We start from the raw sequence: 26179 nt of genomic DNA on the forward strand, positions 1-26179 counted from the left end.
CTGGGAGAGCTGGAAGCCTCTGGCCCAGGATAGTCTCTGATATAGTAGGGCATCCCACACAGCTGAGGCCTAAGCTATGGCAACTAGAAGACTGGGGAACTGGAGATAGGTTGGGCAAAGCATGGCAGTCAGGCAGTCTACCTGGATTTGTCCCAGTCTGTCCTGTCTCTACTAGTGGAACTAATTTATGTCCCTGTTTTGGGCTGGACAGCAGCAAGTAGGAAGGCAAGCATTTTTTTTTCTTTTTTTCAGAGCTGGGGACTGAACCCAGGGCCTTGAGCTTGCTAGGCAAGCGCTCTACCACTGAGCTAAATTCCCAACCCCAAAGGCAAGCATTTTGGTTAGGGTTTCCATTGCTGTGAAGGGACAGCAAGACCAAGGTAACTATTTTAAATGACAACATTTAATTGGAGCTGGTTTAAATGTTCAGAGGTTCAGTTCAATATCATCAAGGCAGGAACATAGTAACTCCAATCAAACAAGGCAAAGGAGGTGCTGAGAGCTCTGCATTTTGATATAACTGCACAAAGTGGCATATTAACGGAATTACATTTTCCACTGTTTTGGAAGTGAGACGTTCAAAACCAAAGGGATAATACAAAGGTTTTCTCTCTTGTATTCTTATGGTGCAATACTGTCAGTAACCTACTGACTACAGGCTCTGCTTACTATGGCCTCAATTTGAGGGATGGCAGTGGCATTCTAGTATCTCTTTTAAGGGGAACTCTAATCTCTTTAATATTGTCTTTAATGTTCATTAGTTTATTAGAAGCATCACTTTAAAATAGAAATACAGTTGTTAGACATCAACAGGTTACAGCATTCAGTACTAGATAATAATGCATAAATATAAAAATATTTTTTATGTTTTACCATACTGTTTTAAATAGGACAAAATGATGAGGAATCTTGTTATGGTTGCTAACATTGTTTCTCAAGGGTAAAAGGACACTCATGCTTGCTTCAAAATAATTCATTCCCTCAGGAGTCAATGACAACATAACAATTTTATTCTACATGCCTCTAATTTGGATTTGGGGACAGGGATTATATCTTAGTTTCTTTACATGGTTTTCAAAATTAGGGCTCACATAGAATTCCCAGGAGACATGGACAAATACATGTTCATATATCTGTCATATCTCATTTTGAACTGACTACTCTACTGATTACAGCAATGCATGTATGAATACTACAGATGATCCATTTCTTTCCCTATATTGTGTTTTTTTTCTTGAGAGAAATGGAAGAATTTCCCCATGATTCCTAGCTAATGGTATCTATGTTCACTATATAAGTTAGCTTGCCAGATCAGGGCACAGAAGGTACATAATTCTGTATCACTGCATATTTGGGTCTCTTGGTGTCTTTCTGTCTGTACCTGCTGTCTTCTTTCTGTCTGCCTCTGTCTGTCCTTCCCATTATCTGTATTTAAAATTACAAGGATTATCTCATAAAATGCCAAACAGTTCTTCATAGAGTAACTTAGTGAGAACCTGACCAACTTTGAATTATACTAGCATTCCCTTCTTAAAAACTCTCCATAGAATATTTTTCTTAAACTTATTCATTTTTGACAGAAAACATGAAAATCAACCTCATTGCTCAGGTTTAATGTAAACACCAATTTTCTGTTGAATTTTTTCCAATTTATTCCAAAATTTCTGTGACTTTTACCATTACTGCCCCTGGTGTTCATATGTCAGCTAGTTTCCTTGGCCTCTCCAATCTGCTTTGTACCTGGCAGCCAGACAGCTATTTGCTATTTTCTGCTACTTTATTTTTTCTGAGCATTACTGTTCTTGAAGAGATGAAAACTTTTCCTCCACAGCAAATGAGACATTACATCTACCTGCTGTTCTTATATTTTCCAACCTTTACATTTCTGTAATTGGCTGTTACCTTGGCTTTTCCTTCTTTCTCAAAGCTCCTTGCATTGTACTTCCAAATGGTTGCATAGAGACCCCTTTTACAATGTAGATTCTTCTACAAAAGATTCTTCAGAGAACATATGTCAGCTTCCTCATCACTTTGGCAACCTGTAGTCTGATATTTCCACAAATCATGGATGTCTAATTCTCTTAAGTAATTTCTTAATATATCATATATACTATGCAAAATACCATAAGAATAGTATTGTTTATTGCACTATTGCTCAAAATAGCAAAGTATTAGAAACTATATACCTGTAGACAGATATTAAAATATTCATGTTAATTGACACAGAAATGAGTAAGAAAGGAATTATAATTAATTTCAAACAATGTAATATTAACTGACTTTTTCACAGAGTGGGACTGATGATACTTAGGCATTTTAAAGATAGTACTGACATAGTTTGAAGTCTACATAGATTAAATGTAGTTAGGGCTTGGAAAGGATGAAGAGTCAAAAGGTGAGTTTGTTGCCAATTACAGAGACAAACTGACCATTAACATGTCTTTGAATAGAATATAACCACAGAGCTCTCTTAGCAGCTACAATATCTACTTTAATTTTAGCATGTTCCTTTTCCTATTGTTTAGAGATTGATCACTTTTGTAGGGAATGATTACAGAAAAGAGAGAATGTCAGGTTAGCAACACAGAAAACATGTAAGAAATTCATTCAAAAATAATCTTTGGCTTAAAAACCCAGGTTAAAAATATAAGAGGTGAAATTTGCTTTTGCTAGGAAGATCCAAGGAATTGACTTTTCTGATCTAAGTAATGGCAGGAAATTCAAGTATTTCCAGGTGTTCTGTGTACTTGAATGCAATGCTTAGGTTTGTGCTGAGGATGTTAACATAGAGTCAGGATGATTTGATCCACCCTAGAAAGAGTAAAGAAGGAGTAACCCCATTGACTAAGAAACGGTTACTAAGTGAAGAACCCATAGCTATTTATATGCTGTTATTGGTACATTGTAATGTTGGCACAGAATTATATGTCACTGACCCTCTGCACATGCTACTTTTATTAATTTCCCCCAGATCCTAACATTATATTGAGTCAAAGAAGCTCTGTGGATTACAATACTTGTATTTAATTTGCAGAAAGCCTTATGCATGTGCATTCAAGAAATATTAAACAGATGCACAATCATTAAAATCATGTTGAATTAATTGATTTGTTGGTAACAACTTACAGGATAATTCCTTAATTTCATATTGTCTTGGTGAAGTCCAGGCACCTTGTGATGCAAATGGGTCTGATTTGACAATTGTTCTGATTTTTCTTGTTTCCCTTCAAAAGATATTCAGTTATTTTCAAGGTTGGCAAATTATGTCACTTGATAAAATACTATTAGCTCATTACTATGACAAAAGTATTCATATTCACATTAAAACACCCAAACTAATGTTATTTTCAATACTGGTGATTCATAAAATGTTCCCACAGTTTTAGTCAAAATCACTTTTCTTGTCTTCCCATTTCTCCTTTCACTCACCGTAGAAGAGGAAGAACATGAGGATGGATAATGAGAGCACAGTGTCTGAGTTCATCCTCCTGGGGCTCCCCATTCGAGCAGAGGACCAAGCTGTGTACTCTGCCATGTTCCTGGCCATGTACCTGACAACTGTGCTGGGGAACCTGCTCATCATCCTGCTCATCAGGCTGGACTCTCACCTCCACACCCCCATGTACTTCTTCCTCAGTCACTTGGCTTTCACAGACATCTCATTCTCATCAGTCACAGTTCCAAAGATGCTTATGAATATGCTGACACACAGTCAGTCCATCTCATATACCGGGTGTGTTTCCCAAGTGTATTTTTTCATAGTTTTTGCTAGTATTGATAGCTTTCTTCTGACCTCCATGGCATACGACAGGTATGTGGCCATCTGCTATCCTCTGCACTATACCCTCATCATGAATATGACTCTCTGTGTTCTTCTAGTAGTAATTTCCTGGACCTTATCTTCAGCCAATGCCCTTGTGCAAACCCTCCTTTTGGCTCACCTATCTCACTTTAGAAACAATACCATCCCCCACTATTTCTGTGACCTCTCTACTTTGCTGAAACTGTCTAGCTCAGACACCACCATCAATGATCTCATCATCCTTATTTTAGGTAATGCAGTTATTACCCTGCCATTCATATGCATTCTGGTCTCTTATGGTTACATTGGAGTCACCATTCTGAAAACTCCCTCCATCAAGGGAATCTGCAAAGCCTTGTCCACTTGTGGTTCTCACCTCTGTGTGGTTTCCTTGTACTATGGAGCCATCATTGGACTATATTTTGTCCCCTCATCTAAGAATGCTAATGAGAAAAATGTCATTGTGGCTATAATGTACACTGTGGTCACACCTATGTTTAATCCATTTATCTATAGTCTGAGGAATCGGGATATGAAAGGAGCGCTGAGAAATATCCTCAGCCGAATAAAATGATGCAACTTCTGCTTTCCATAAGCTGCCTAGGACTCCTCCTTGGTAAATGTAATGTATTCTCCTTGAATGACCATTTAAAAGATATTTTAATCTTAACTTCTTGCATATATTATACTTCACCTCTTTTGTTGATCTTGATAATCTTGGGAAAGGTATCTTCAACACATATACCCATAAGTCCTTTCTGCATTTCCCTTTGCACATCATATCTTTCCCCAAAAGTTTTAAATTTTAATGTAATAATCTTTTTTTTAAAAAAAAATTGGATGGCTTGTAACTTTTGGAGAAAAGCCTTTGTTCCTTTTTTACCTCATGAAAAATTCTGCATATACCATTATATTCAATTAAAAATTTTTTTACAGGCAATGTGTCTCTATGTGGTTCTAGAATTTGCTATATAGACATAGGTGGCCTTGAACCAGAAACAATCAGCCTACTTCTGCCTCCTTAACATTGGGATTAGTGGCACAAACCACTGTGAACAGTTTGACCTTATTTTTCATAGTTAATTCAGTAATATTTTGAACTTTCAGTTGATAGCTTATATAGATACTATGTTTCAGACACACCACCAAATAACTGGTTATATTTACTCTAGGCTGGGGTTCATTAGCCTCTTGTGGCTTTTTATGTACACACTGGAGTCCTCCATCCATGCATGAAATTTTCCAGCCTCTTGCTTGTAATATACTTTTTATTTTATTGACACATGTAGATATACATTTTATAAGAAAATGTTTTGTTACATATAAGTGTTGTATGGTGTATACTGTATAATGAATAGGGCTATCTCCTAAATGTCACATTAAGTGGTATAAGCACTCAGAGTGTGTTTCTGTACTACTTTTGTACTATGCACTCCATCATCATCACCCCTCGTTCCTCTACTATGAAGTCAACACTATAGTTCCCCTCTTTGCTCAAATTTCACATGCATTACCAGCATTTCCTTCTTCCCACATAGTTTGCTTCTAATTTTGTAATTTGGTGTTCATCGTTCATTTTCTTGCTATATACTTTTAGATTGATATTAACTATGCTGTTACCTTCTCTTTTTTAAAAAAATTCAACGGTCCATTGATACTAGGTAGACAAAATGAGTACAAGTTCTAGGTGTTGAAAAGGGATTTGGAAAGCTATTTGTTTATGAAAATCAAGGTTATGTGAAGTAAAAAAGTGGAAAGAGTTTAGAATGGCCTTTCATAAGGTTTTGTAGTTATGTGGCATTAGTCTATTCTCTATAGGGGTTGGGTGCCCAAGTGTATGGATTAGTGGAAAGGATGTAAATATAATGATTGTATGAAAATTTGAAGAAGTTAAACTAAAAAATTTATTCCAACTATACTGTGTTCTCAAATGAAATGGGCTTCACATTTAATTGCACAAAACATTGTCCTCTGTTTCAATGTGAAATGTTCAAGCTGTGTTTTGTTCTTGAAAAATTTCCAAGACTAAGGTATTTAGCTTCATTAACGGTAGCCAAGTACTCTGACAGTTTCATATCTAGTGATTATTATGTAGAAAGTGATTCAAGTAGAGTGACCTTAGATCCTATTTTGCTGCTACATTAGCAATTTTAGTGAATGTGCTTATCAGACTTTGGTATATGAAGTTGAGTCCTTAGACTGGTGTACCACTTGGAAACTTTTGAAATCTGGGCCATTACTCTTGTCACTGAAAAGTTAATTTATACTTATCAAAACTGAGATAATGTCTAAGGAAACGAATATATACATAACAATCACCATTAAAATGTATGTGCATATACTTTTGTACCACTATATGATATATTATAATATATTCTACATAATATATACTACATATTATATATTAAATATGTTAATGTATGTGGCATTTTAATGAATTCTACTAGTTTTCATTTAAAAAAAATCACTAGATGTAAATGATAGAAACCAATACTATTAGTGCTAAAGTAAATAAGTAAATATTTTTACTATAAGAGTAAATATAAATGTCAGTTATATATTCTTCACCCTTGAATATAGCACCTTACCTGTTTCTGTCTTATTAGTGTATAGTAATTACATGAAGTGATGAATTTTTGTTTTATTTTGAGTCAAGATCTCACCAAATGCCCTTAGCCACAGGTGTGGAAAGCTGTGAACACCACAGCCACCCAAAATCTTTATTTCATAGAGATTATGTGGATCCTGTAGTTTATTCTTTAGTTCATAGATATTTCCTTACATCTGTACTCTGAATACTCAGATATGCACCATCATACCTGTCTCAAAGTGATGAGTTTTAATTATCTTTGTAATGTATATAAATGTGGTTTGAGGAATCTGACTTCCTGTGCTACATTCTCTTCCATTTACTTACCACATTCCTAAGTATCCTCTTTTTCCTTACATGCCCTCTGTTTTTCAAAGTTCCATCTGAGAGAAAATTTGTGAAGCTTGCCTTTGGAAGTCTGGACCATCTAACAAAATGATCACAAATTCTATTCACTTTATTCTTTAGTAATGACAATTTAATTATTTTCTCTTATATTAAATAATATTTTGAATTATGTTTGAATATTTCATACATGTTTGCAATGTACTTTGAACATACTAACCACTCACTAACGACCTTCAGTACCTCAAGTTAAGAAGGTACACGTTTCTATCACAGACATGTCCTATTAATACTGTTCATGTGCACAAGGTTGTGGAATCATCTACTGTGAAGTATGGAACTTATCATTGGCAAGACTTGCAAAGAAACATGACTCTTCCTCATTAGATATCACCTGCCTATAGCTACTGCAACAGGGATGGAACCCTTGGAATGCCTCCTTCTATATTGGGAACCTAATTGGATTGATCTTGTGTGAACCTTGTGCAGATAAGGTAACCATAGGTACATTGAAATGGCCATGTGAAATCTAGAAAAGAGCATTCCATAAATGCTTCCATCTTCTTCTGACTCTTACATTATTTCTGTACTCTTTTTAGTGATATTCTCTGAGTCCAGGTTGAGGAGAATTTGATTAGATACACATTTATAGCTGAGCTCCCAAAGTCATTCTCAAGACTTGGGCCTGTTATAAGCCTCTGCATTAACCACTACACTGAAGAAAGCCTCTCTGGTCAAGGTTGAGAGGAGTATAAATCTATGGGTATAAACATAAATAACTGGAAAGCAGTTTGACTACATGACCATTTAAAAAAATAACAATAGAACATTGTCCCTTAAGTACCATGAGCTCCTCTGACCTGGACATTTTGAATTTGCATTACCATGCATGAAATTCCTTTTGTGTAATTTATTAGTTATTTATATATTACCAAGTATTCACATGCTTGAGACTATGGGGCGGGACATACTACACTTGGCACACCACATTCTATTCCTTGTACTCCATTGTAGTCTTCTGGCCATAGCGTGATGTTAAATGTACTTAGTTCAATTTACAAATGCCCTAATAATCTTTAACAGTCTCAGCACTACGTTAAAAGTCCAAAGGCTCCTCTTAGACTCAAGGTAATTTCTTCCTTAAGTCTCCTTGCAAAAATCAGAAAGCAAATTAAAAACTTAAAATGTAACATGGACTAGAATATACATTACCATCCCAAAAGGGAGGGATGGGGGCATGGTGAAGATCTACTAGACCAAAACAAGACATAATACTAGTAGAGAACTCCAGATTCTACAACTTTATTTTTGGTGTCAAGGGTGTTTAGATGTTTTTGCCCATCCAGCTTTGGTGCCTGCATCATACACCTCTCTTGTTGGCTGCATATTCCCTGACTACAGGTACCATTGGTAGATATCCTATGATGTTAACATTTTCAACAACTTGAAGGCTTCCAACACTGCCCAGACTTCAATTTCACAAATTTACCCAGTGGATTCTCAGTAACTCTTCACAGGGACTCCCTTGTAATATGCTGCCTGGTCAATGTTTCAATGAAACTGCAGAAAAGGGTTCCATGGTCCCTTCATTCCTACATCCTTGCCACAAAGATGACATTGCCAAGTTTGCCTGCCAGTTTGGTGCAGATTATGTCCTACTTGAACTACATTTGTGGAGCTTTCCTGTTGTTGTTGAGCAGGAAAACCCTTCTGACTTTTACTTCACAGATAGAAGTGTATCTTTGAGGGGTCTTATTCCAAAGACACACCTCCTGTTACTTCCATGCAAATCAGGCCTCCCCTTAATAACAACCATTCCTTTAACAGTTCTAGCATTTCATCCAACACAAACATTAGTTGTAATATAATTCTTCCCAGTGTCATTTCTTTTTCCAATTGTACCTTTTGTACTTCAGCCTGCCCCATTCATTCACTTTCATTGTAAATCTGAATAAGAGTAATTGGGAGTTCCTACACAGCAGCACCAATTTTAGGCTGCTTTGATTTCTCCTGTGTCAAAGAAATAATTCTTTGACTTTTAAATTTATCCCAAGGAATGCTCTTAGAATGCAGTCACAGTTTGCCAATCTGCTCAATGACAATATCATCAAAGAGAAATAAACAAATAAAAGACTATATTTGGAATTCAGTGAAAATGAAGGTGCAACATACTCAAACTGATCAGACACAATGATAGCCAAGAATTGTTCATAGCACTAAATTCCATTATACACTAAAAACTTAAGAGCACATCTGAAGGCAGAAGAACATAACCAAGCCAGCACACTAAGAGGAATAGATGTCAGGAAATATGCAAAGACATGGCTGAAATCAATCAACTAGTAATAAAGGGAACAATACAAGAATCAAAAAAAAACCCGAGCTGGATAGTTAAAAACTAATCACGATAGATAAAATCTTAAAAAAACTAACTAAAATGCCAAGAGAAGATATCCAAATTGACAAGATCAGTAATAGAAAGCTAGACATAGCAAAAGACATGGAGGAAATTAAATAACTCATTAGGTCTTACTTCAAAAGTCTATCCTCTACAAAATTGCAAAATTTAAATGAAATGGATGATTTTCAAGACAGATACTTTACCAAAGTTAAATCAAGATTATGTAAACTATCTAAACTATCCCATGAGCTCAAAGGAAATAGAAGCAATTATTAAAACTCTCCTCCCGAGGGTCAGATGGTTTTAGCAGAGAATTCTTCCAGACTTTCAAAGAAGAGTTAATATCAATACTCCTCAAAATATTCTACAAAACAGAAAGAAGGATCACTGCCACATTCATTCTATGAGTCCATAAACACTCTGATACTTATAACACAGAAAGACTCAATAAAGAAAAAGAATTTCAGATGAATTTCTTTTATGGACTATTTATGAACATAAAAAATACTTAATAAAATATTCAAACGCTAAATCCAAGAACACATAAAAAACATTATTTAGTGTGACACAGTAGGATTTATCTTAGGGATGCATGGGTTGTTCAATATATGAAAATTCCTCAACATAATCCATCATATAAACAAACTGAAAGGAAAAGATCACATGATCATCTGATTAGATGATGAAAACCTTTGACATAATTTAACACACCTCCACATTAGAAGTCCCAGAGAATTCGGGGATAAAATAGGCAATTTCACATTAAATGGGAAGGCACTTCAGATAATTACACTATAATCAGGAACAGGACAAGTCTACCCACTCTTCACTTACCTCTTCTATATAGTACTTACATTTCTAGCTATAGAATGAAGACAAATAAAAGGAAATTAAGGGGATAGATATTGGAAAGGAAGAAGAAAAATATCACTTTTGGAGGACAAATTGATAGTATACATAATTGACACCCAAAATTCTAGCAGCATTGGTATCCAGCATTTGGCTGGATGCAAAATAATCAGAAAGAAATCTGTACTCCCCCTTTTACACAAGTAATAAATGGGCTGAAAAAAATTATGAAAAAAAAAACAACTTTCAAAATACCTACAAAATCAGAAAGAAATCTGTACTCCCCCTTTCACACAAGTAATAAATGGGCTGAAAAAATTATGAATAAAAAAACAACTTTCAAAATAGCTACTCATGATGCAAATCCCGTGGGAGGGAGAGCTAGACCTTCAGAGAGGCAGAAATGCCTAGGAAGCCAGAGGAGACTACTCTGCCCACATTTCTGACTCTAGATGCCTAGTGCCACCTGGGCCCCCTCTGCACAGGAACCCAGAGAAAGAGGGGCAGGCTGGTTGGTGCCCTCACAGAGAGCTGAAACGCAGCCCCTGAGGAGCGACTTCAGGCCTGAGACCATAAGTAAGACCAACTTTTCTGCTCCAAGTGACCTGCCTGGTGGACTCAGGACACACAAAGGCAAAATTCCTCTGGGACCAGACACTTCTGGTTTCTAGCTGGAGCCCGAACCTCACTGATCCTGACCTACAGCTCCCTGCTCCCAAACCACGTGGGAGAGAGAGCTCATCACCCAGACAGGTGGGCACTTCTGAGACTGCAGGGCAGGAGAGACTGCCAGTACTGCCCACTCTTGCCCACATCCTTGGCCCAAGAGAAAACTATAGAGGGCCTCTAGGAACAGGAAGATAGGGGCACTCAAGCTGCAGGAACATTGCAGTCCAGATTGCACCTGGATCTGAAGGGACCCGGTCAAAGAGCTCCATGCACCAAATCCCATGGGAGGGAGAGTTAGACCTTCAGAGGGGCAGAAACACCTGGGAAGCCAGAGAAGACTACTCTCTGCCCACATTTCTGACTCTAGAGGAAAAAGCCTAGTGACATCTGGGGCCCCTGTGCACAGGGACCCTGGAGAAGTTGGTGTAGGTCCTTCTGGTTGCTGCCCTCAAGCAAAGCTGAAATGCAGCCCCATGGAGCGTCTTCAGGCCTGAGACCAAAGGTAAAACCAACTTTTCTGCTCCAAGTGACCTGACTGGTGGACTCAGGAGACATGCCCACAGGAACATCTGAAGACCAGTAGACAGGAAAGACTGCACGCCTGAAAGCAGAACACTCTGTTCTCATAACTGGCTGAAAGAAAACAGGAACACAGGTCTACAGCAATCCTGACATACAGGCCTATAGGATGGTCTAGACACTGTCAGAAATAGCAGAACAAAGTAACACCAGAGACATCCTCACGGTGAGAGGCAAGTGCAGGAACCCAAGCAACAGAAACCAAGACCACATGGCATCATTGAAGCCCAATTCTTCTTCCAAAGCAAACACTAAATATCCAAACACACCAGAAGAGCGAGATCTAGATTTAAAAATCACAATTGATCATGATGATGGAGGACTTCAAGAAAGACATAAAGAACTCCCTGAGAGAAGTGCAGGAAAACACAAATAAAAAGGCAGAAGCCTATAGAGAGGAAACACAAAAATCCCTGAAAGAATTACAGGAAAACACAATCAAACAGGTGAAGGAATTAAAAATGGAAATAGAATCAATCAAGAAAGCACAAATGGAAACAAGCCTGGATATAGAAAACCAAAGAAAGAAACAAGGAGCCGTAGATACAAGCATCAACAAAAGAATACAAGAGATAGAACAGAGAATCTCAGGAGCAGAAGATTCCATAGAAATCATCGACACAACTGTTAAAGATAATGTGAAACTGAAAAAGCTACTGGCCCAAAATATACAGGAAATCCAGGACACAGTGACAAGATCAAACTTAAGGATAGTAAGTATAGAAGAGAGTATAAGACTCCCAACTCAAAGGGCCAGTAAATACTTCAACAAAATCATAGAAGAAAACTTCCCTAACCTAAAGAAAGAGATGCCCCTAAACATATAAGAAGCCTACAGAACTCGAAATAGATTGGACAAGAGACTCCTCCTGTCACATAATAGTCAAAACACCAAATGCACAAAACAAAGAATGAATATTAAAAGGAGAAAGGGAAAAAAATCAAGTAACATACAAAGGCAGACCTATCAGAATTACACAAGACTTCTCACCAGAGGCTATGAAAGCCAGAAGATCCTGGACTGATGTCATATAGACACTAAGAGAACACAAATGCCAGCCTAGGTTACTGTATCCAGCAAAACTCTCGATTAACATAGATGGAGGACCCAAGATATTCCATGACAAATCCAAATTTACACAATATTTTACTAGAAATCCAGCCCTACAAAGGATAATAAATGATAAAGCCCCAAAACTGGAGGTAAGCTACACCCTAGAAAAAGCAAGAAACTAATCATCTTGGCAACAAAACAAAGAGAAGACAAGTACACAAACATAATCTCACATCCAAATATGAATATAACAACAAACAAAAATCACTATTCCTTAATATCTCTCAACATCAATGGACTCAATTCCCCAATAAAAAGACACAGATTAACAAACTGGATACACAGTGAAGACCCTGCATTTTGCTGCCTACAGGAAACACACCTCAGACACAAAGACAGACACTACCTCAGAGTGAAAGCCTGGAAAACAAATATCCAAGCAAATTGTTTGAAGAAGCAAGCTGAAGAGGCCATTCTAATACCAAATAAAAACAATTTTCAACCAACAGTCTTCAAAAAAGATAATGAAGGACACTTCATATTCATCAAAGGAAAATTCCAGCAAGATGAACTCTCAATCCTAAATATCTATGCTCCAAATACCAGGCACCTACATACATAAAAGAAACCTTACTAAATCTCAAAGTACACATTGTACCTCACACAATAATAGTGGGAGATTTCAACACCCCACCCTCATCAACAGACAGATCATGGAAACAGAAATTAAACAGAGACATAGACAGACTAAGAGAAGTTATGAACCAAATGGACTTAACAGATATTCATATAACATTCTATCCTAAAACAAAAGGATATACTTTCTTCTCACCATGTCATGGTACTTTCTCCAAAACTGACCATATAACCAGTCATAAAACAGGCCTCAACAGATACAGAAAGATAGAAATAATCCCATGCGTCCTATCAGAGCACCATGGGCTAAAGCTGGTTTTCAACAACAATAAGGAAAGAACCCACATATACATGGAAGTTGAACAATGCTCTACTCAATGATAACTTAGTCAAAAAAGAAATGAAGAAAGAAATTAAAGACTTCTTAGAATTTAATGAAAATGAAGGTACAATACCCAAACTTATGGGACATAAAGAAATCTGTGCTAAGAGGAATACTCATAGTTCTGAGTGCCTGCAGAAAGAAACAGGAGCGAGTATATATCTGCCGCTTGACAGCACACCTAAAAGCTCTAGAACAAAAAAGAAGCAAATACACTGAGGGGGAGTAGAAGCAGGAAATAATCAAATTCAGAGCTGAAATCAACCAAGTAGAAAAAAAAAGGACTAAACAAAGAATCAACAGAACCAAAAGCTGGTTCTTTAGAAAATCAACAAGATAGGTAAACGTTTAGCCAGACTAACCAGAGGACCCAGAGAGTGTATCCAAATTTACAAAATCAGAAATGAAAAGGGAGAAATAACAACAATCTAACAATAATAAAATCAGAGGAAATTTAAAAAAAATCATCACATCCTACTATAGAAGCCTATATTCAACAAAACTTGAAAATATGGAAGAAATGGACAATTTCTTAGATACCAGGTCCTGAAGTTAAACCAGGAGCAGATAAACCATTTTAACAATCCTGTAACTCCTAAGGAAATACAAGCAGTCATTATAAGTCTCCCAACCAAAAAGAGCCCAGGTCCAGATTTGTTCAGTGCAGAATTTTATCAGACCTTCATAGAAGACCTCATACCAATACTATCCAAACTATTCCACAAAATTGACATAATTGGAGTGCTACCGAATTCCTTCTATGAAGCCACAGTTACTCTTGTACCTAAACCACACAAAGACCCAGCAAAGAAAGAGAACTTCAGACCAATTTCCCTTATGAATACTGCCACAAATATACTCAATTAAATTCTTGCAAACTGAATCCAACAGCCCATCACAACAATCATCCATCATGATCAAGTAGGCTTCATTCCAGGGATGCAGGGATGGTTTAATATATGGAAAACCATCAACACAATCCAATATATTAACAAACTGAAAGATAAAAACTACATGGTAATTTCACTAGATGCTGAGAAAGCATTTGACAAAATTCAACACCCCTTCATGATCAAAGTCCTGGAAAGAATAGGAATTCAAGGCCCATACCTAAACATAGTAAAAGCCATATACAGCAAACCAGTTGCTAACATTAAACTAAATGGAGAGAAACTTGAAGCAATCCCACTAAAATCAGGGACTAGACAAGGCTGCCCACTCTCTCCCTACTTATTCAATGTAGTTCTCGAAATCCTAGTCCGAGCAATCAGACAACAAAAGGGGATCAAAAGGATACAGATAGGAAAGAAAGAAGTCAAAATATCACTACTAGCAGACAATGTGATTGTATACTTAAGTGATTCCAAAAGTTCCACCAGAAAACTACTAAACCTGATAAACACATTCAGCAAAGTGGCTGGGTATAAAATTAACTCAAACAAATCAGTAGCCTTCCTCTACACAAAAGAGAAACAAGCTGAGAAAGAAATTAGGGAAATGACTCTCCATCATAGTCCCAAATAATATAAAATACATCTGGGTGACTTTAACCAAGCAAGTGAAAGATCTGTATGATAAGAACTTCAAGCCTCTGAAGAAAGAAGTTGAAGAAGATCTCAGAAGATGGAAAGATCTCCCATGCTCATGGACTGGCAGGATTATTATCGTAAAAATGGCCAATTTGCCAAAAGCAATCTACAGATTCAATGCAACCCCCACCAAAATTCCAATCCAATTCTTCAGAGAGCTAGATAAAACAATTTGTAAATTCATCTGGAATAACAAAAACCCCAGGATAGCTAAAACTATCCTCTGGGGGGAATCACTATCCCTGAACTCAAGCAGTACTACAGAGCAATAGTGATAAAAACTATATGGTATTGATACAGAGACAGGCAGATAGACCAGTGGAATAGAATTATAGACCCAGAAATGAACCCACACACCTATGGTCACTTGATTTTTGACAAAAGATCCAAAACCATCCAATGGAACAAAGACAGCATTTTCAGGAAATGGTGCTGGTTCAACTGGAGGTCAGCATGTAAAAGAATGAATATCGATCTATTCTTAGCACCCTGTACAAAGCTTAAGTCCAAGTGAGTCCAGGACCTTCACATCAAACCAGATACACTCAAACTAATAGAAGAAAACGTGGGGAAGAATCTCGAACACATGGGCACTCGAGAAAATTTCCTGAACAAAACTCCAATGGCTTATGCTGTAAGATCAAGAATTGACAAATGGGATCTCATAAAACTGCAAAGCTTCTGTAAGGCAAAGGACACTGTGGTTAGGACAAAACGGCAACCAACAGATTGGGAAAAGATCATTACCAATCCTACAACAGATAGAGGCCTCATATCCAAAATATACAAAGAACTCAAGAAGTTAGACCGCAGGGAGACAAATAACCCTATTAAAAATGGGGTTCAGAGCTAAACAAAGAATTCACAGCTGAGGAATGCCGAATGGCTGAGAAACACCTAAAGAAATGCTCAACATCTTTAGTCATAAGGGAAATGCAAATCAAAACAACCCTGAGATTTCACCTCACACCAGTGAGAATGGCTAAGATCAAAAACTCAGGTGACAGCAGATGCTGGCGAGGATGCGGAGAAAGAGGAACACTCCTTCATTGTTGGTGGGATTGCAGACTGATACAACCATTCTGGAAATCAGTCTGGAGGTTCCTCAGAAAATTGGACATTGAACTGCCTGAGGATCCAGCTATACCTCTCTTGGGCATATACCCAAAAGATTCCCCAACATATAACAAAGACACGTGCTCCACTATGTTCATAGCAGCCTTATTTATAAAAGCCAGAGGCTGGAGAATACCCAGATGCCCTTCAACAGAGGAATGGATACAGAAAATGTGGTACATCTACACAATGGAATACTACTCAGCTATCAAAAACAATGACTTTATGAAATTCATAGGCAAATGGATGGAACTGGAAAATATCATCCTGAGTGAGGTAACCCAATCAGAAAAACACACATGATATACACTCATTGATAAGTGACTATTAGCTCAAATGCTCGAATTACCTTAAATGCACAGAACACATGAAACCCAAGAAGGATGACCAAAATGTGAATGCATCACTCCTTCTTTAAAAGGGGAAAAAGAGTACCCTTGGGAGGGGATAGGAAAACAAATTTTAGAACAGAGACTGAAGGAACACCCATTCAGAGCCTGCCCCACATGTGGCCCATACATATACAGCCACCAAAGTAGATAAGATGCATGAAGCAATCACTGCAGGCTGTCAGGATGTGGTTGTAGATCTCTCCTGACAGACATAGCCAGAATATGGCAAATTCATAGGCGAATGCCAGTAGCAAACCATGAAACTGAGAATGGGACATCCGTTGAAGGAATCAGAGAAAGGCCTGAAAGAGCTTGAAGGGGTTTGAGACCCCATATGAACAACAATGCCAACCAACCAGAGCTTCCAGGGACTAAGCCACTACCCAAAGACTGTACATGGACTGACCCTGGACTCCAACTGCATAGGTAGCAATGAATAGCCTAGTAGGAGCACCAGTAGAAGGGGAAGACTTTGCTCCTGTCAAGACTGAACCCCCAGTGAACATGATTGTTGGGGGGAGGGTGGTAATGGGGATGGATGGGAAGGGTAACACCCATATAAAAGGGGAGGGGGAGGAGTTAGGGGGATGTTGGCCTGGAAACCGGGAAAAGGAAAAGAATTGTAGTATAAATAAGAAATACCCAATTTAATAAAAATGCAGAAAAAAAGGAAAGCTGATAGAAAGAGCCTGAGAGCAGACTGTATTATGTCTGGGAAGGCAGCCATGATGAGTTAGGAAGATCCTCTAGATGAAAATGGAGTCCACTGTTGAGCATGCTACAAAGATTTCATTATTACACACATTGTATTATCCTGCCTAGTATGTTATCATAAATGTAACATTAAAATTATATTTTATAGTTTATAATGATATTTTTCTGATACTACCTTACATTTATTGCCTTAGAGAAGTGTTTGTGTAATTTTGTAGACTATCGTGGTAGATAAGTTCTTGAGGTTAAGTGGCCATTTCAAAATGCACACAAATTTAATGTATCATATTATACAAAAGTATAATTTTCACAGTTAAAATGTTATGATCAATATTTGTTTGTGAGTTTTACCGCTGTGCAAGTAGAATGAGAACCTCAGAGTATCAACACATTCTCTCAGATGTTTCAAACTTCTGGTAGTTAGAACTGGAAAGGGTCAGCCAATTAGACAGAAAGGACTTGAGTTTCCCCAAAGCGTTAACATCTGTTGTTATTAAAACTATTCAGCACCTGAAAAAATAGCTACTCACAATAGAAAATATCTTGATGTGATTCTAAGCAAGCAATTGAAAAATCTATATGACAAGAATGTCAAGTTTCAGAAAAAAATTGAAGAAGACATGTGAAGATGGAAAGATTGCTCATGCTCATAGTTAGGATAAGGGACATCTTACTAAAATCAATATCCAGATTCAATGCAATTTCCATCAAAATTCCAACACTATTTTTTTTAGATCTTGAACAGAGAAATCTCAACTTATTATACCAACACAAAATAAAAAATAACTAAAAGAATCCTGAAAAAATAATTTCAGAATTATCTCTTCTATTATTTTGAGTGTAACTGGTTTTATGTGGATGCCCTTGTTCCACCTGAACTTGAGGATTGTTCAAGGAGATAAGAATGAATTGATTTGTATTATTTTACATATTGACCACCAGTTGAACCATGACCAATTGTTGAAAATGATATCTTTTTTCCATTGGATGGTTTTAGCTCCTTTTTTAAAGGTCAAGTGACCATATGTGTGTGGGTTCATTTCTGGGTCCTCCATTCCATTCCACTGATCTTTCTGAGTGTTTCTGTACCAATACCATATAGTCTTTGTCACCATTGCTCTGTAATACAGCTGGAGGTTAGGGATCGTGATTCCCCTAGAAGTTCTTCTATTTTTGAAAATATTTTGGCTATCCTGGGTTTTTCGCTATTCCAAATGAATTTGAAAATTACTCTTTCCAACTCTGTGAAGAATTGAGTTGGAGTTGATGGGAATTGCATTGAACAATTTTTACTATGTTAATTATGCCAATACATGAGCATGGAAGATTTTCCATCTTCTGTGATATTTTTCACTTCCTTCAGACACTTGAAGTTCTTGTCATACAGGTCTTTTTCTTGCTTGTTTAGAGTCACACCAAGGTATTTTATATTATTTGTAATTATTGTGAAGGGTGTCATTTTCCTAATTTCTTTCTCAGACTGTTCTGTTTATCCTTTGAGTAGAGGAAGGCTACTGATTTTTTTTGAGTTGATTTTTTTATATCCAGCCATTTTGCTGAAGTTGTTTATGAGATATAGGAGTTCTCTGGTGGTATTTTTGGGGGCACTTAAGTATCTTACATCATCATTAAATAGTGATATTTTGTCTTCTTCCTTTTCAATTTCTACTCCTTCTTCAAGTAGGAAGAGAGAGTGGGTAGCCTTGTCTAGTCCCTGATTTTAGTGGGATTTCTTCAAGTTTATCTCCATTCAGTTTGATGTTGGCTACTGGTTTGATGTATATTACTTTTACTATGTTTAGGTATGATTCTTGAAATCCTGATTTGTCCAAATCTTTTACCATGAAGGGGTGTTGTATTTTTTCCACATGCGTTCTTACCATCTAATGACATGATCATGTGCTTTTCCTTTGATTTTGTTTGTATAGTGGATTATGTTGATGGATTTCAGTGTATTGAACCATCCCTGATGCCCTGGGATGCAGCTTACTTGACCCTGATGGATGATAATTTTGATGTGTTCTTGGATTCCATTTGCAACAATTCTACTGAGTATTTTTGTGATGATATTCATAATGGAAATTGGTCTGTAGTTCTCTTTCTTTAAAGGATCTTTGTGTAGTTTAGGTATAAGTGTAATTGTGGCTTCATAGAATGAACTGAATAGTGTTCCTCGTGTTTCTGTTTTGTGGAAGAGTTTGAAGAGTATTAGTATTAGGTTTTCTATAAAGGTCTGATAAATTCTGCACTAAACCTATCTGGTCCTGGGCTTTTTTTTTTTGGCTTGGTAGACTTTTAATGACTGCTTCTATTTCTTTAGAAGTTATGGTACAGTTTAGAAGCCTGATTTATCTGAGCCTGATTTAACCTTGGTAGCTGGTATTGGTCTAGAAAATTGTCTATTTCATTCAGATTTTCCAGTTTTGTTGAATATAGCCTTTTGATGTAGGATCTGATGATTTTTTTGAATTTCCTCAGATTCTGTTGTTATGTTTCCTTTTTCCTTTATGATTTTGTTAATTTGTATACTATCTCTGTGCCCTCTGGTTAGTCTGGCTAAGAGTTTATCTATCTTGTTGATTTTCTCAAAGAACCATCTTTTGTTTCTGTTGATTTTTTGTGTAGTCCTTTTTGTTTCTACCTGGTTGATTTCAGCCCTGAGTTTGATAATTTCTTGCCATGTACTCCTCTTGGGAGTATTTGCTTCTTTTTGTTCAAGGCCTTCAGGTATGCTGTTAAGCTGCTAGTGTAAGCTGTATCCAGTTTGTGTTTTGACTCACTCAGAGCTTTGAGTTTTCTTCTTCTTCTTCTTTTTTTTTTTGAGCTGGGGACCGAACCCAGGGCCTTGCGCTTGCTAGGCAAGCGCTCTACCACTGAGCTAAATCCCCAACCCCTTGAATTTTCTTCTTAGTGCTGCTTTTATTGTATTCCATAAGTTTTGGTATGTTATGCCTTTATCTTTATTAAATTCTAAAAAGTTTTTAATTTCTTTCTTTATTTCTTCCTTGACCAAGTTACTGTTGAGTAGAGCATTGTTTAGCTTCCATGTGTAGGTGGGCTTTCTGTCATTTTTGTTGTTATTGAAGACCAGCCTTAATCTGTTTTAATCTGATAGGATGCATGGGATTATTTCTATACATGAAGAAGGAAGACCAATGTGTGGTTGCTTCATTCCTTCTCACAAAGGGGAAGAAAAATAATTATGAGAGGTTAGAAGTATCAGGAGGGAGGAACCTGGGAAGGAGAGTGGAGGGCCAGGATCAGTTGTGGGAGGATATGGAGGAGAAGTATGAAAGGTTGTGAAATTGAAAGGAGGTTTGTAGCAGTGGAGGGATGGGGAACTGGAGGTAGTCACTAGAAAGTGTCAGATGCCAGGGATGCAAGAGGTTTCTAGGACCCAACAAGGATTACATTAGCAAAAATCCAACAAATGGGGAGAGAGAACCTGTAGAGACCATATCCAGTGGATAGGCATGGTCCCAGTTTGAGGGATGGGGCTACTCACCTATCTCAAAACTATTAATCGGGATTTGCTCCTATCAAAAGGAAATTCAGGTAAAAAGAGTGGAGAAGAGACTGAAGGAAAGGCTATCCAGAGACTGCCCCACCTAGAGATACATCCCATCTTCAGCACCAAACCCAGACACTACCTTGATGCCAAGAAGTGCTTGCTGAGAGGAGCCTGGTATAACTGTCCCCCAAAAGGCTGTACCAAACCTGACTAATATGGATGCTACTTCATGGAATCATCAATCCAACACAGGAACCTCAATGCAAGAGTTAGGGGGAAGTACTGAAAGTGCTGAAGTGGATAGCAACACCATAAGAAGAACAATGATATCAATCAGCCATACTCTTCAAAGCTCCCAGGGACTAAACTACCAACCAAAGAGTACACATGGAGGTACCCATGGCTCCAGCTGAATATGTAGCAGAGGATTACCTTATCTGACATCAAATGGAGAGGAGCTCCTTGGTCCTGTGGAAGCCCAGAGTAGGTGAGGTGGGAGAGGTTGGGTGAGTGGGGGAGCACATTTATAGAAGCAGGGGAGATGGGGGAGTGGATAGAGGGTTTAACTGGGAAGGGAGATAACATTTGAAATGAAAATAAATAAATAACAAAAAATGGGGAATACAGCTAAGCAGAGGACTCAACAGAAAAATATCGAATGGCCAAGAAGCACTTAAAGAAATGTTCCTTGTCATCAGGGAAGTGCAAATAAAAATATCTCTGTGATTCACCTTACACCCATAAGAATGGCTAAGATAAAAATTCAAGGGGCATCCTGGCAAGAATGCTGGGAGTGAGGAACACCTCTCCATTACTGGTGGGAGTGCAAATTTTTACAACTACTGGGGTAATTAGTATGACAGTTTCTCAGAAACTTGGAAATATTTTTACCTGAGTATTCAGCTAGATCACTCCTGTGCGTATACCTAAATGATGCCTCACCATCCCATAAGGGCATTTGGTGCACTATGTGCATACCAGATTTAATCAAATAGCCAGAAACTGGAATCAACCTAGATGTCCCTCAATGTAGGAATGGATAAAGAAAACGTGGCACATCTACTTAATGGAATACTACTCGGCTATGAAAAGGATTTTTCAGGCAAAAAGATGGAACTTGAAAATATTCCTTATCAGGTAATGCAGACCCAAAAGACATAGGTGGCATGAACTTGCTTATAACTGGATAATAGCCATAAAATATAGGATAACCATACCCTACTCCACATACCTAAAAAAGTTAAACAAGAAGGAAGGCCCAAATGAGGTTGCTTGAATTTTATTTAAAGGGGAAACTAAACAGTCACAGGAGGCAGTTGGAAGGAGAAAACTGGGTGGGACAGGGAAAGGAAAAGAGAATTGGGTGTGGGGAGAGATAAGAGAGAAGGCCAGAGGACCAGGAGAGTAAAGGAAAATGTGTCACACAAAGGAATGGGATGAATATCCAGGATGTGCCAGAGACCTGCTGTCAGGGAGACTCTCAGGAGTCTTTGGGCATGACTGTAGGTGAGACTCATAGCAGTGTTGACATGAAACCTGAAAAGGACACCTCCTCCAGTCATGCAGGAACCATAGTGAATGGATAAGGACACCAATCCACCACAAAAATTGACCCCAAATTTTCTCTGTCTATAAGAAATGTAGTGAAAAGATGGAGCATAGATAAAGATGGAGCATAGATGGAGGTGATGGCCAAACAATACGTGGTCCAATTTGAAACACATCCCATGGACAAGTACCAATTCCTGAAATGATGAATTATAACATTTGTTATGCTTGTAGACAGGAGGCTAGAATGACTGTCCTCTGAGAGGCTCTACCTAGCAGCTAACTGAACATACATTGAACATAGCACTGGGACTCTTATGGAGGCATCGAGGGAGGGATTGAAGGCCCAGAAATGGATAGGAACTCCACAGGAAGACCAATAGTGTCAATTAACCTGAGTCCTTCAGGGCTCTCAGAAACTGAAACACTAATTGAAGAACATACACCAGTTGAACCTAGACCCCCACCTTTGTAATATGCAGTGGATGTACACCTCCTTCTTCATGTGGTACCCTTAGAAACTGAAACAGGGGATGTTCTTAAAGCTGTTGCCTCTATGTAGAATCCGTTTCCCTGGCTGGGCTTTTTGCTGAGTGCAGTGGGAGCCTTGCAGAAACTTGATTTCATATGATGGGGATATGGAGTCGGGGTCTCCACTCTCTGAGAGAACAATGGGATAGGGAGAATTGCAGGAGTGGAAGGGGAAGTGACAGTGTGAGGAAATCCAGAAGGGGGTGTGCAGTGAGCAGGATATTAAATGAATAAGCAAATGAATTAATGGAAAAGACAAATAAAAATAGATAATTAAAAGAGAATTATCTGAAGGTGTGTTAGTAAGCTTAGGCAGTAAAATGCTGCATTTTTTTTGTTTTCCGTATATTTTACGTAGTTTGCAGAAACTGTGCTTCTTTACATTGTCCCAGTACAGTTAATATACACTTGAACATAAGGTTCTACAAGCTATATTAACCATAGCTGCACTACTAACATAGAAGCAGACACATTAACTTCTGGTACCGAATTTAGGAACCAGAGGGAACCTCAATAAAAACAACTTCAGAAGACCACATACAGATGAGAAGAATGATATGGTGGTCTCTTACCTAGATCTCCTCATGTGTGTTGAGTTACTATCCACAGAGTCTGCATGGAACTTAACAACAGTGCCAAGCTGCATGAGGGAACATGTCATTGCTATTAGTTGAGGCATTATTAAATAGAAGAGGAGACCCACTCCAGTCATCCCAAGAATAAGCTGTATGTTAAATACTCTTGCTTTGTTAAGGCTAAGAGAACAATCTCCAGTCATGCTTAGTTGCTGCCTCATACTCCAACATTTTTATCTACCATGTTTCAGCATACCAGAAAAATAGGACAAGCAGAATTGTTCATTATTTTCCTGGAATTTATGCTCAAATGAAGAGGGAATAAGAGAATACTATCACCTTCGCTACAGAAGGGATATGTCATCCATGGAACCAACTAATGGAAGCAATAGGTCAGTTTAGGCTTGATGGTTACAGTTCCTGATGTCAGAACAAAGAGAGTAAGTATGGTGGAGGGATGATCAAGTCCTATTTATTGCTTGGAATGCACAGGAACACAGCACCCTGTGGAACCTTCATAAGAGGAATAGTGAAGGGAATTTCAGGGTGCAGACTGATGTAATCATCAGTATGATTTCTGTAGTGTCCTCTATCTTGGGCTCCTTACTAGGATAGTATCTATGCCATTTCATTGGGTTCCAAAACATTACTGGACTGAAAGAAATGGCAGCTCTGATATGTTTTAACCCATTTGTCTCAGACAGTATACATCATGCTCACTTTATCTTGTCACTCCTGTAGTATCTGGAGTTCACTGTGAGAGAGGCAGCAGACAAAGGTAGGTATGTGAGAGAGGACAGTCTAGGTTGTACTAAGTGAAAGTGCCTTAAGGCACATATTTTGATTGGCCATTTTCTGTCCCTGGAAGAAGAATTCTTGAATAAGTGGTGTCAAAAATGTAGTTTAACTGTCACTTATAGCTCTGTAGCTACTGTCAGTAGTGGAACCAGGAGTTATAGTTGCAGTTTTGATGTTAGCACTAGAACAAGAAGCTAGTTCAGGGCTGGGGACATATTGACTTTTAGCTCATTACCAGCACTCCACTTAGATACAGATCGAGAACTGATGGCTTGCTACCAGCCACAGATGAGGCTACTGGCAGAATCAATATAGAGCTAACTACAGCACCAGTAGCTCTACCACTAGTAGAATTTGAGTTAATGTACTGCAAATGTTGCAACTTTTGTGCTGTTTGTAGAGTTAGCATCAGAGTTGAATTAACACATTGTAAAAAAGACATTAGCAGTTGCCTCTGGATGATATTGGCTGTAATGGCGTGTTAGGAGCCTACCTGTGATGATCATAAAGGTTTTGTTTTGGTATATATTTGCCTAAATCAAATAACTAGCCCATTATTACCTAATTATATTGCTTGATAACGAATTAATCTGAGAATACAATTTTTATTCTGACCTAAATGTATTATATAAATTATGAGAATAGAATAAAATATGGTTTATGTGTATAAAACCTCACTAGAAGGGTCATTATATTTGATACTATTTCTTCATTTAAGTTTTTGTTACATAAGTCTATTTCCTATGCACTAGTCCATGAAGTTGCACACTCATACCTGATCTTTCTTGTTTATATAAGTCCATTGAAACACATTCTTTTTAAAAATTGCTTTTGAAAGTTTTATATGTAAGTTTGTATTTACATAATTTTTACTTCCCTCCCTTTTTCAGACTCCTGCCATGGGCATACTTACCCCTTCTTAATTACATGGCTCATATACTTTATTATTGTTAGGTGTGTGTGTGTGTGTGTGTGTGTGTGTGTGTGTGTGTGTGTGTGTGTGTGTGTATGTTTTCCATTTATCAATTATTCTTACATATTTTGGAATTCTGCTCAGGAAGTTTTCTCCTGTGTCAATGGATTCATGGCTCTTCTGCACCTTCTTTTCTGTCAGGTTTAGTGTATATGGTTCTATGTCAGAGTTTTTGAGTCACTTGGGCTTGAATTTTGGGAAGAGTGATGGATATGGATCTATGTACATTCTTCTACAAGCCAACATTCTGTTAGAGGAGCACCTTATGTTGAAGATGCCAAGTAATACTGGCTTCTCATCATTTCCTGTTGTGACCCTCAGGTTTGATACCTGCCCCTTTTATCTCCTTACTTCTGGAAGATTAATATTATAGGATGCCTGATCCATAACTGAGTAGGACTACTGGTCATTTTCTCCTGCAGACACCTGCAAAGCTTTTTCTGGAACTACAAAAGGCAATCCAGAGTCATGCTGGGGCACTGTGGGTAATAAATCCATTCTGGGAGAAGAGAGAAATATGACATCCATCTGAACATACATTGGGTTTTGTCGATTATTCCCAAACTCAGGATTACACAAATTGTTCTGATTAAACTCTGAAATGCCTCTCAAATTCCATGTTTCCATGATTCCACAGTGCTCAAGGTCTCCTCACCAGCCAATGGTACAAATGAGAGGAGGTGGAACTTCGAGGACATCAGAACTTTTCTCCTTGTAAGATGTTTCTTGATAAATTATTTCTCCTCAGGTTAAATGAGCCAACTCAAGCCATATTGAAATACATAAAGGCAAGTTTATTGCCATAAGGATGAAGAAAATGGGGAGGGGGGAGAAAGAGAGAAATCAGGAAAGAGCATGAATGGGGGAGGGGAGAATGGGAGGAGGAGGGCTAGGAGGAGGGGTTGTTTGTACCTCAAGACAGAGTTTCTCTGTGTAGTCTTGGCAAACTCAAAGAGGCCCACCTACATCTGCTCTCAAGTGTTCTGGGCATGTGCCACCATTACCCAGCTCATTTCCCTGATTTTATTTTCACTTTGTCACTTCAATATAGGAGGGTTACTGATTTTTTTTGAGTTAATCTTGTATCTAGCCACATTGATGAATGTGCTTATGAGGTGTAGGAGT

At 37.9% G+C, this 26179-nt stretch overlaps 1 protein-coding gene across 1 annotated transcript; it reads left to right on the forward strand.

Annotated features, from left to right (window-relative positions):
- Window positions 1-3446: 3446 nt before the first annotated feature.
- On the forward strand, window positions 3447-4376 carry Or1j15b (olfactory receptor family 1 subfamily J member 15B). The gene has a single exon (NM_001000379.1). It carries the CDS (start codon window positions 3447-3449, stop codon window positions 4374-4376), a length of 930 nt encoding a protein of 309 aa, NP_001000379.1.
- The last annotated feature ends 21803 nt before the right edge of the window (window positions 4377-26179 follow it).

This window comes from Rattus norvegicus, chromosome 3 (assembly GCF_021556685.1).
Source record: "Rattus norvegicus strain SHRSP/BbbUtx chromosome 3, alternate assembly SHRSP_T2T, whole genome shotgun sequence".
Taxonomy (NCBI): domain Eukaryota; kingdom Metazoa; phylum Chordata; class Mammalia; order Rodentia; family Muridae; genus Rattus; species Rattus norvegicus.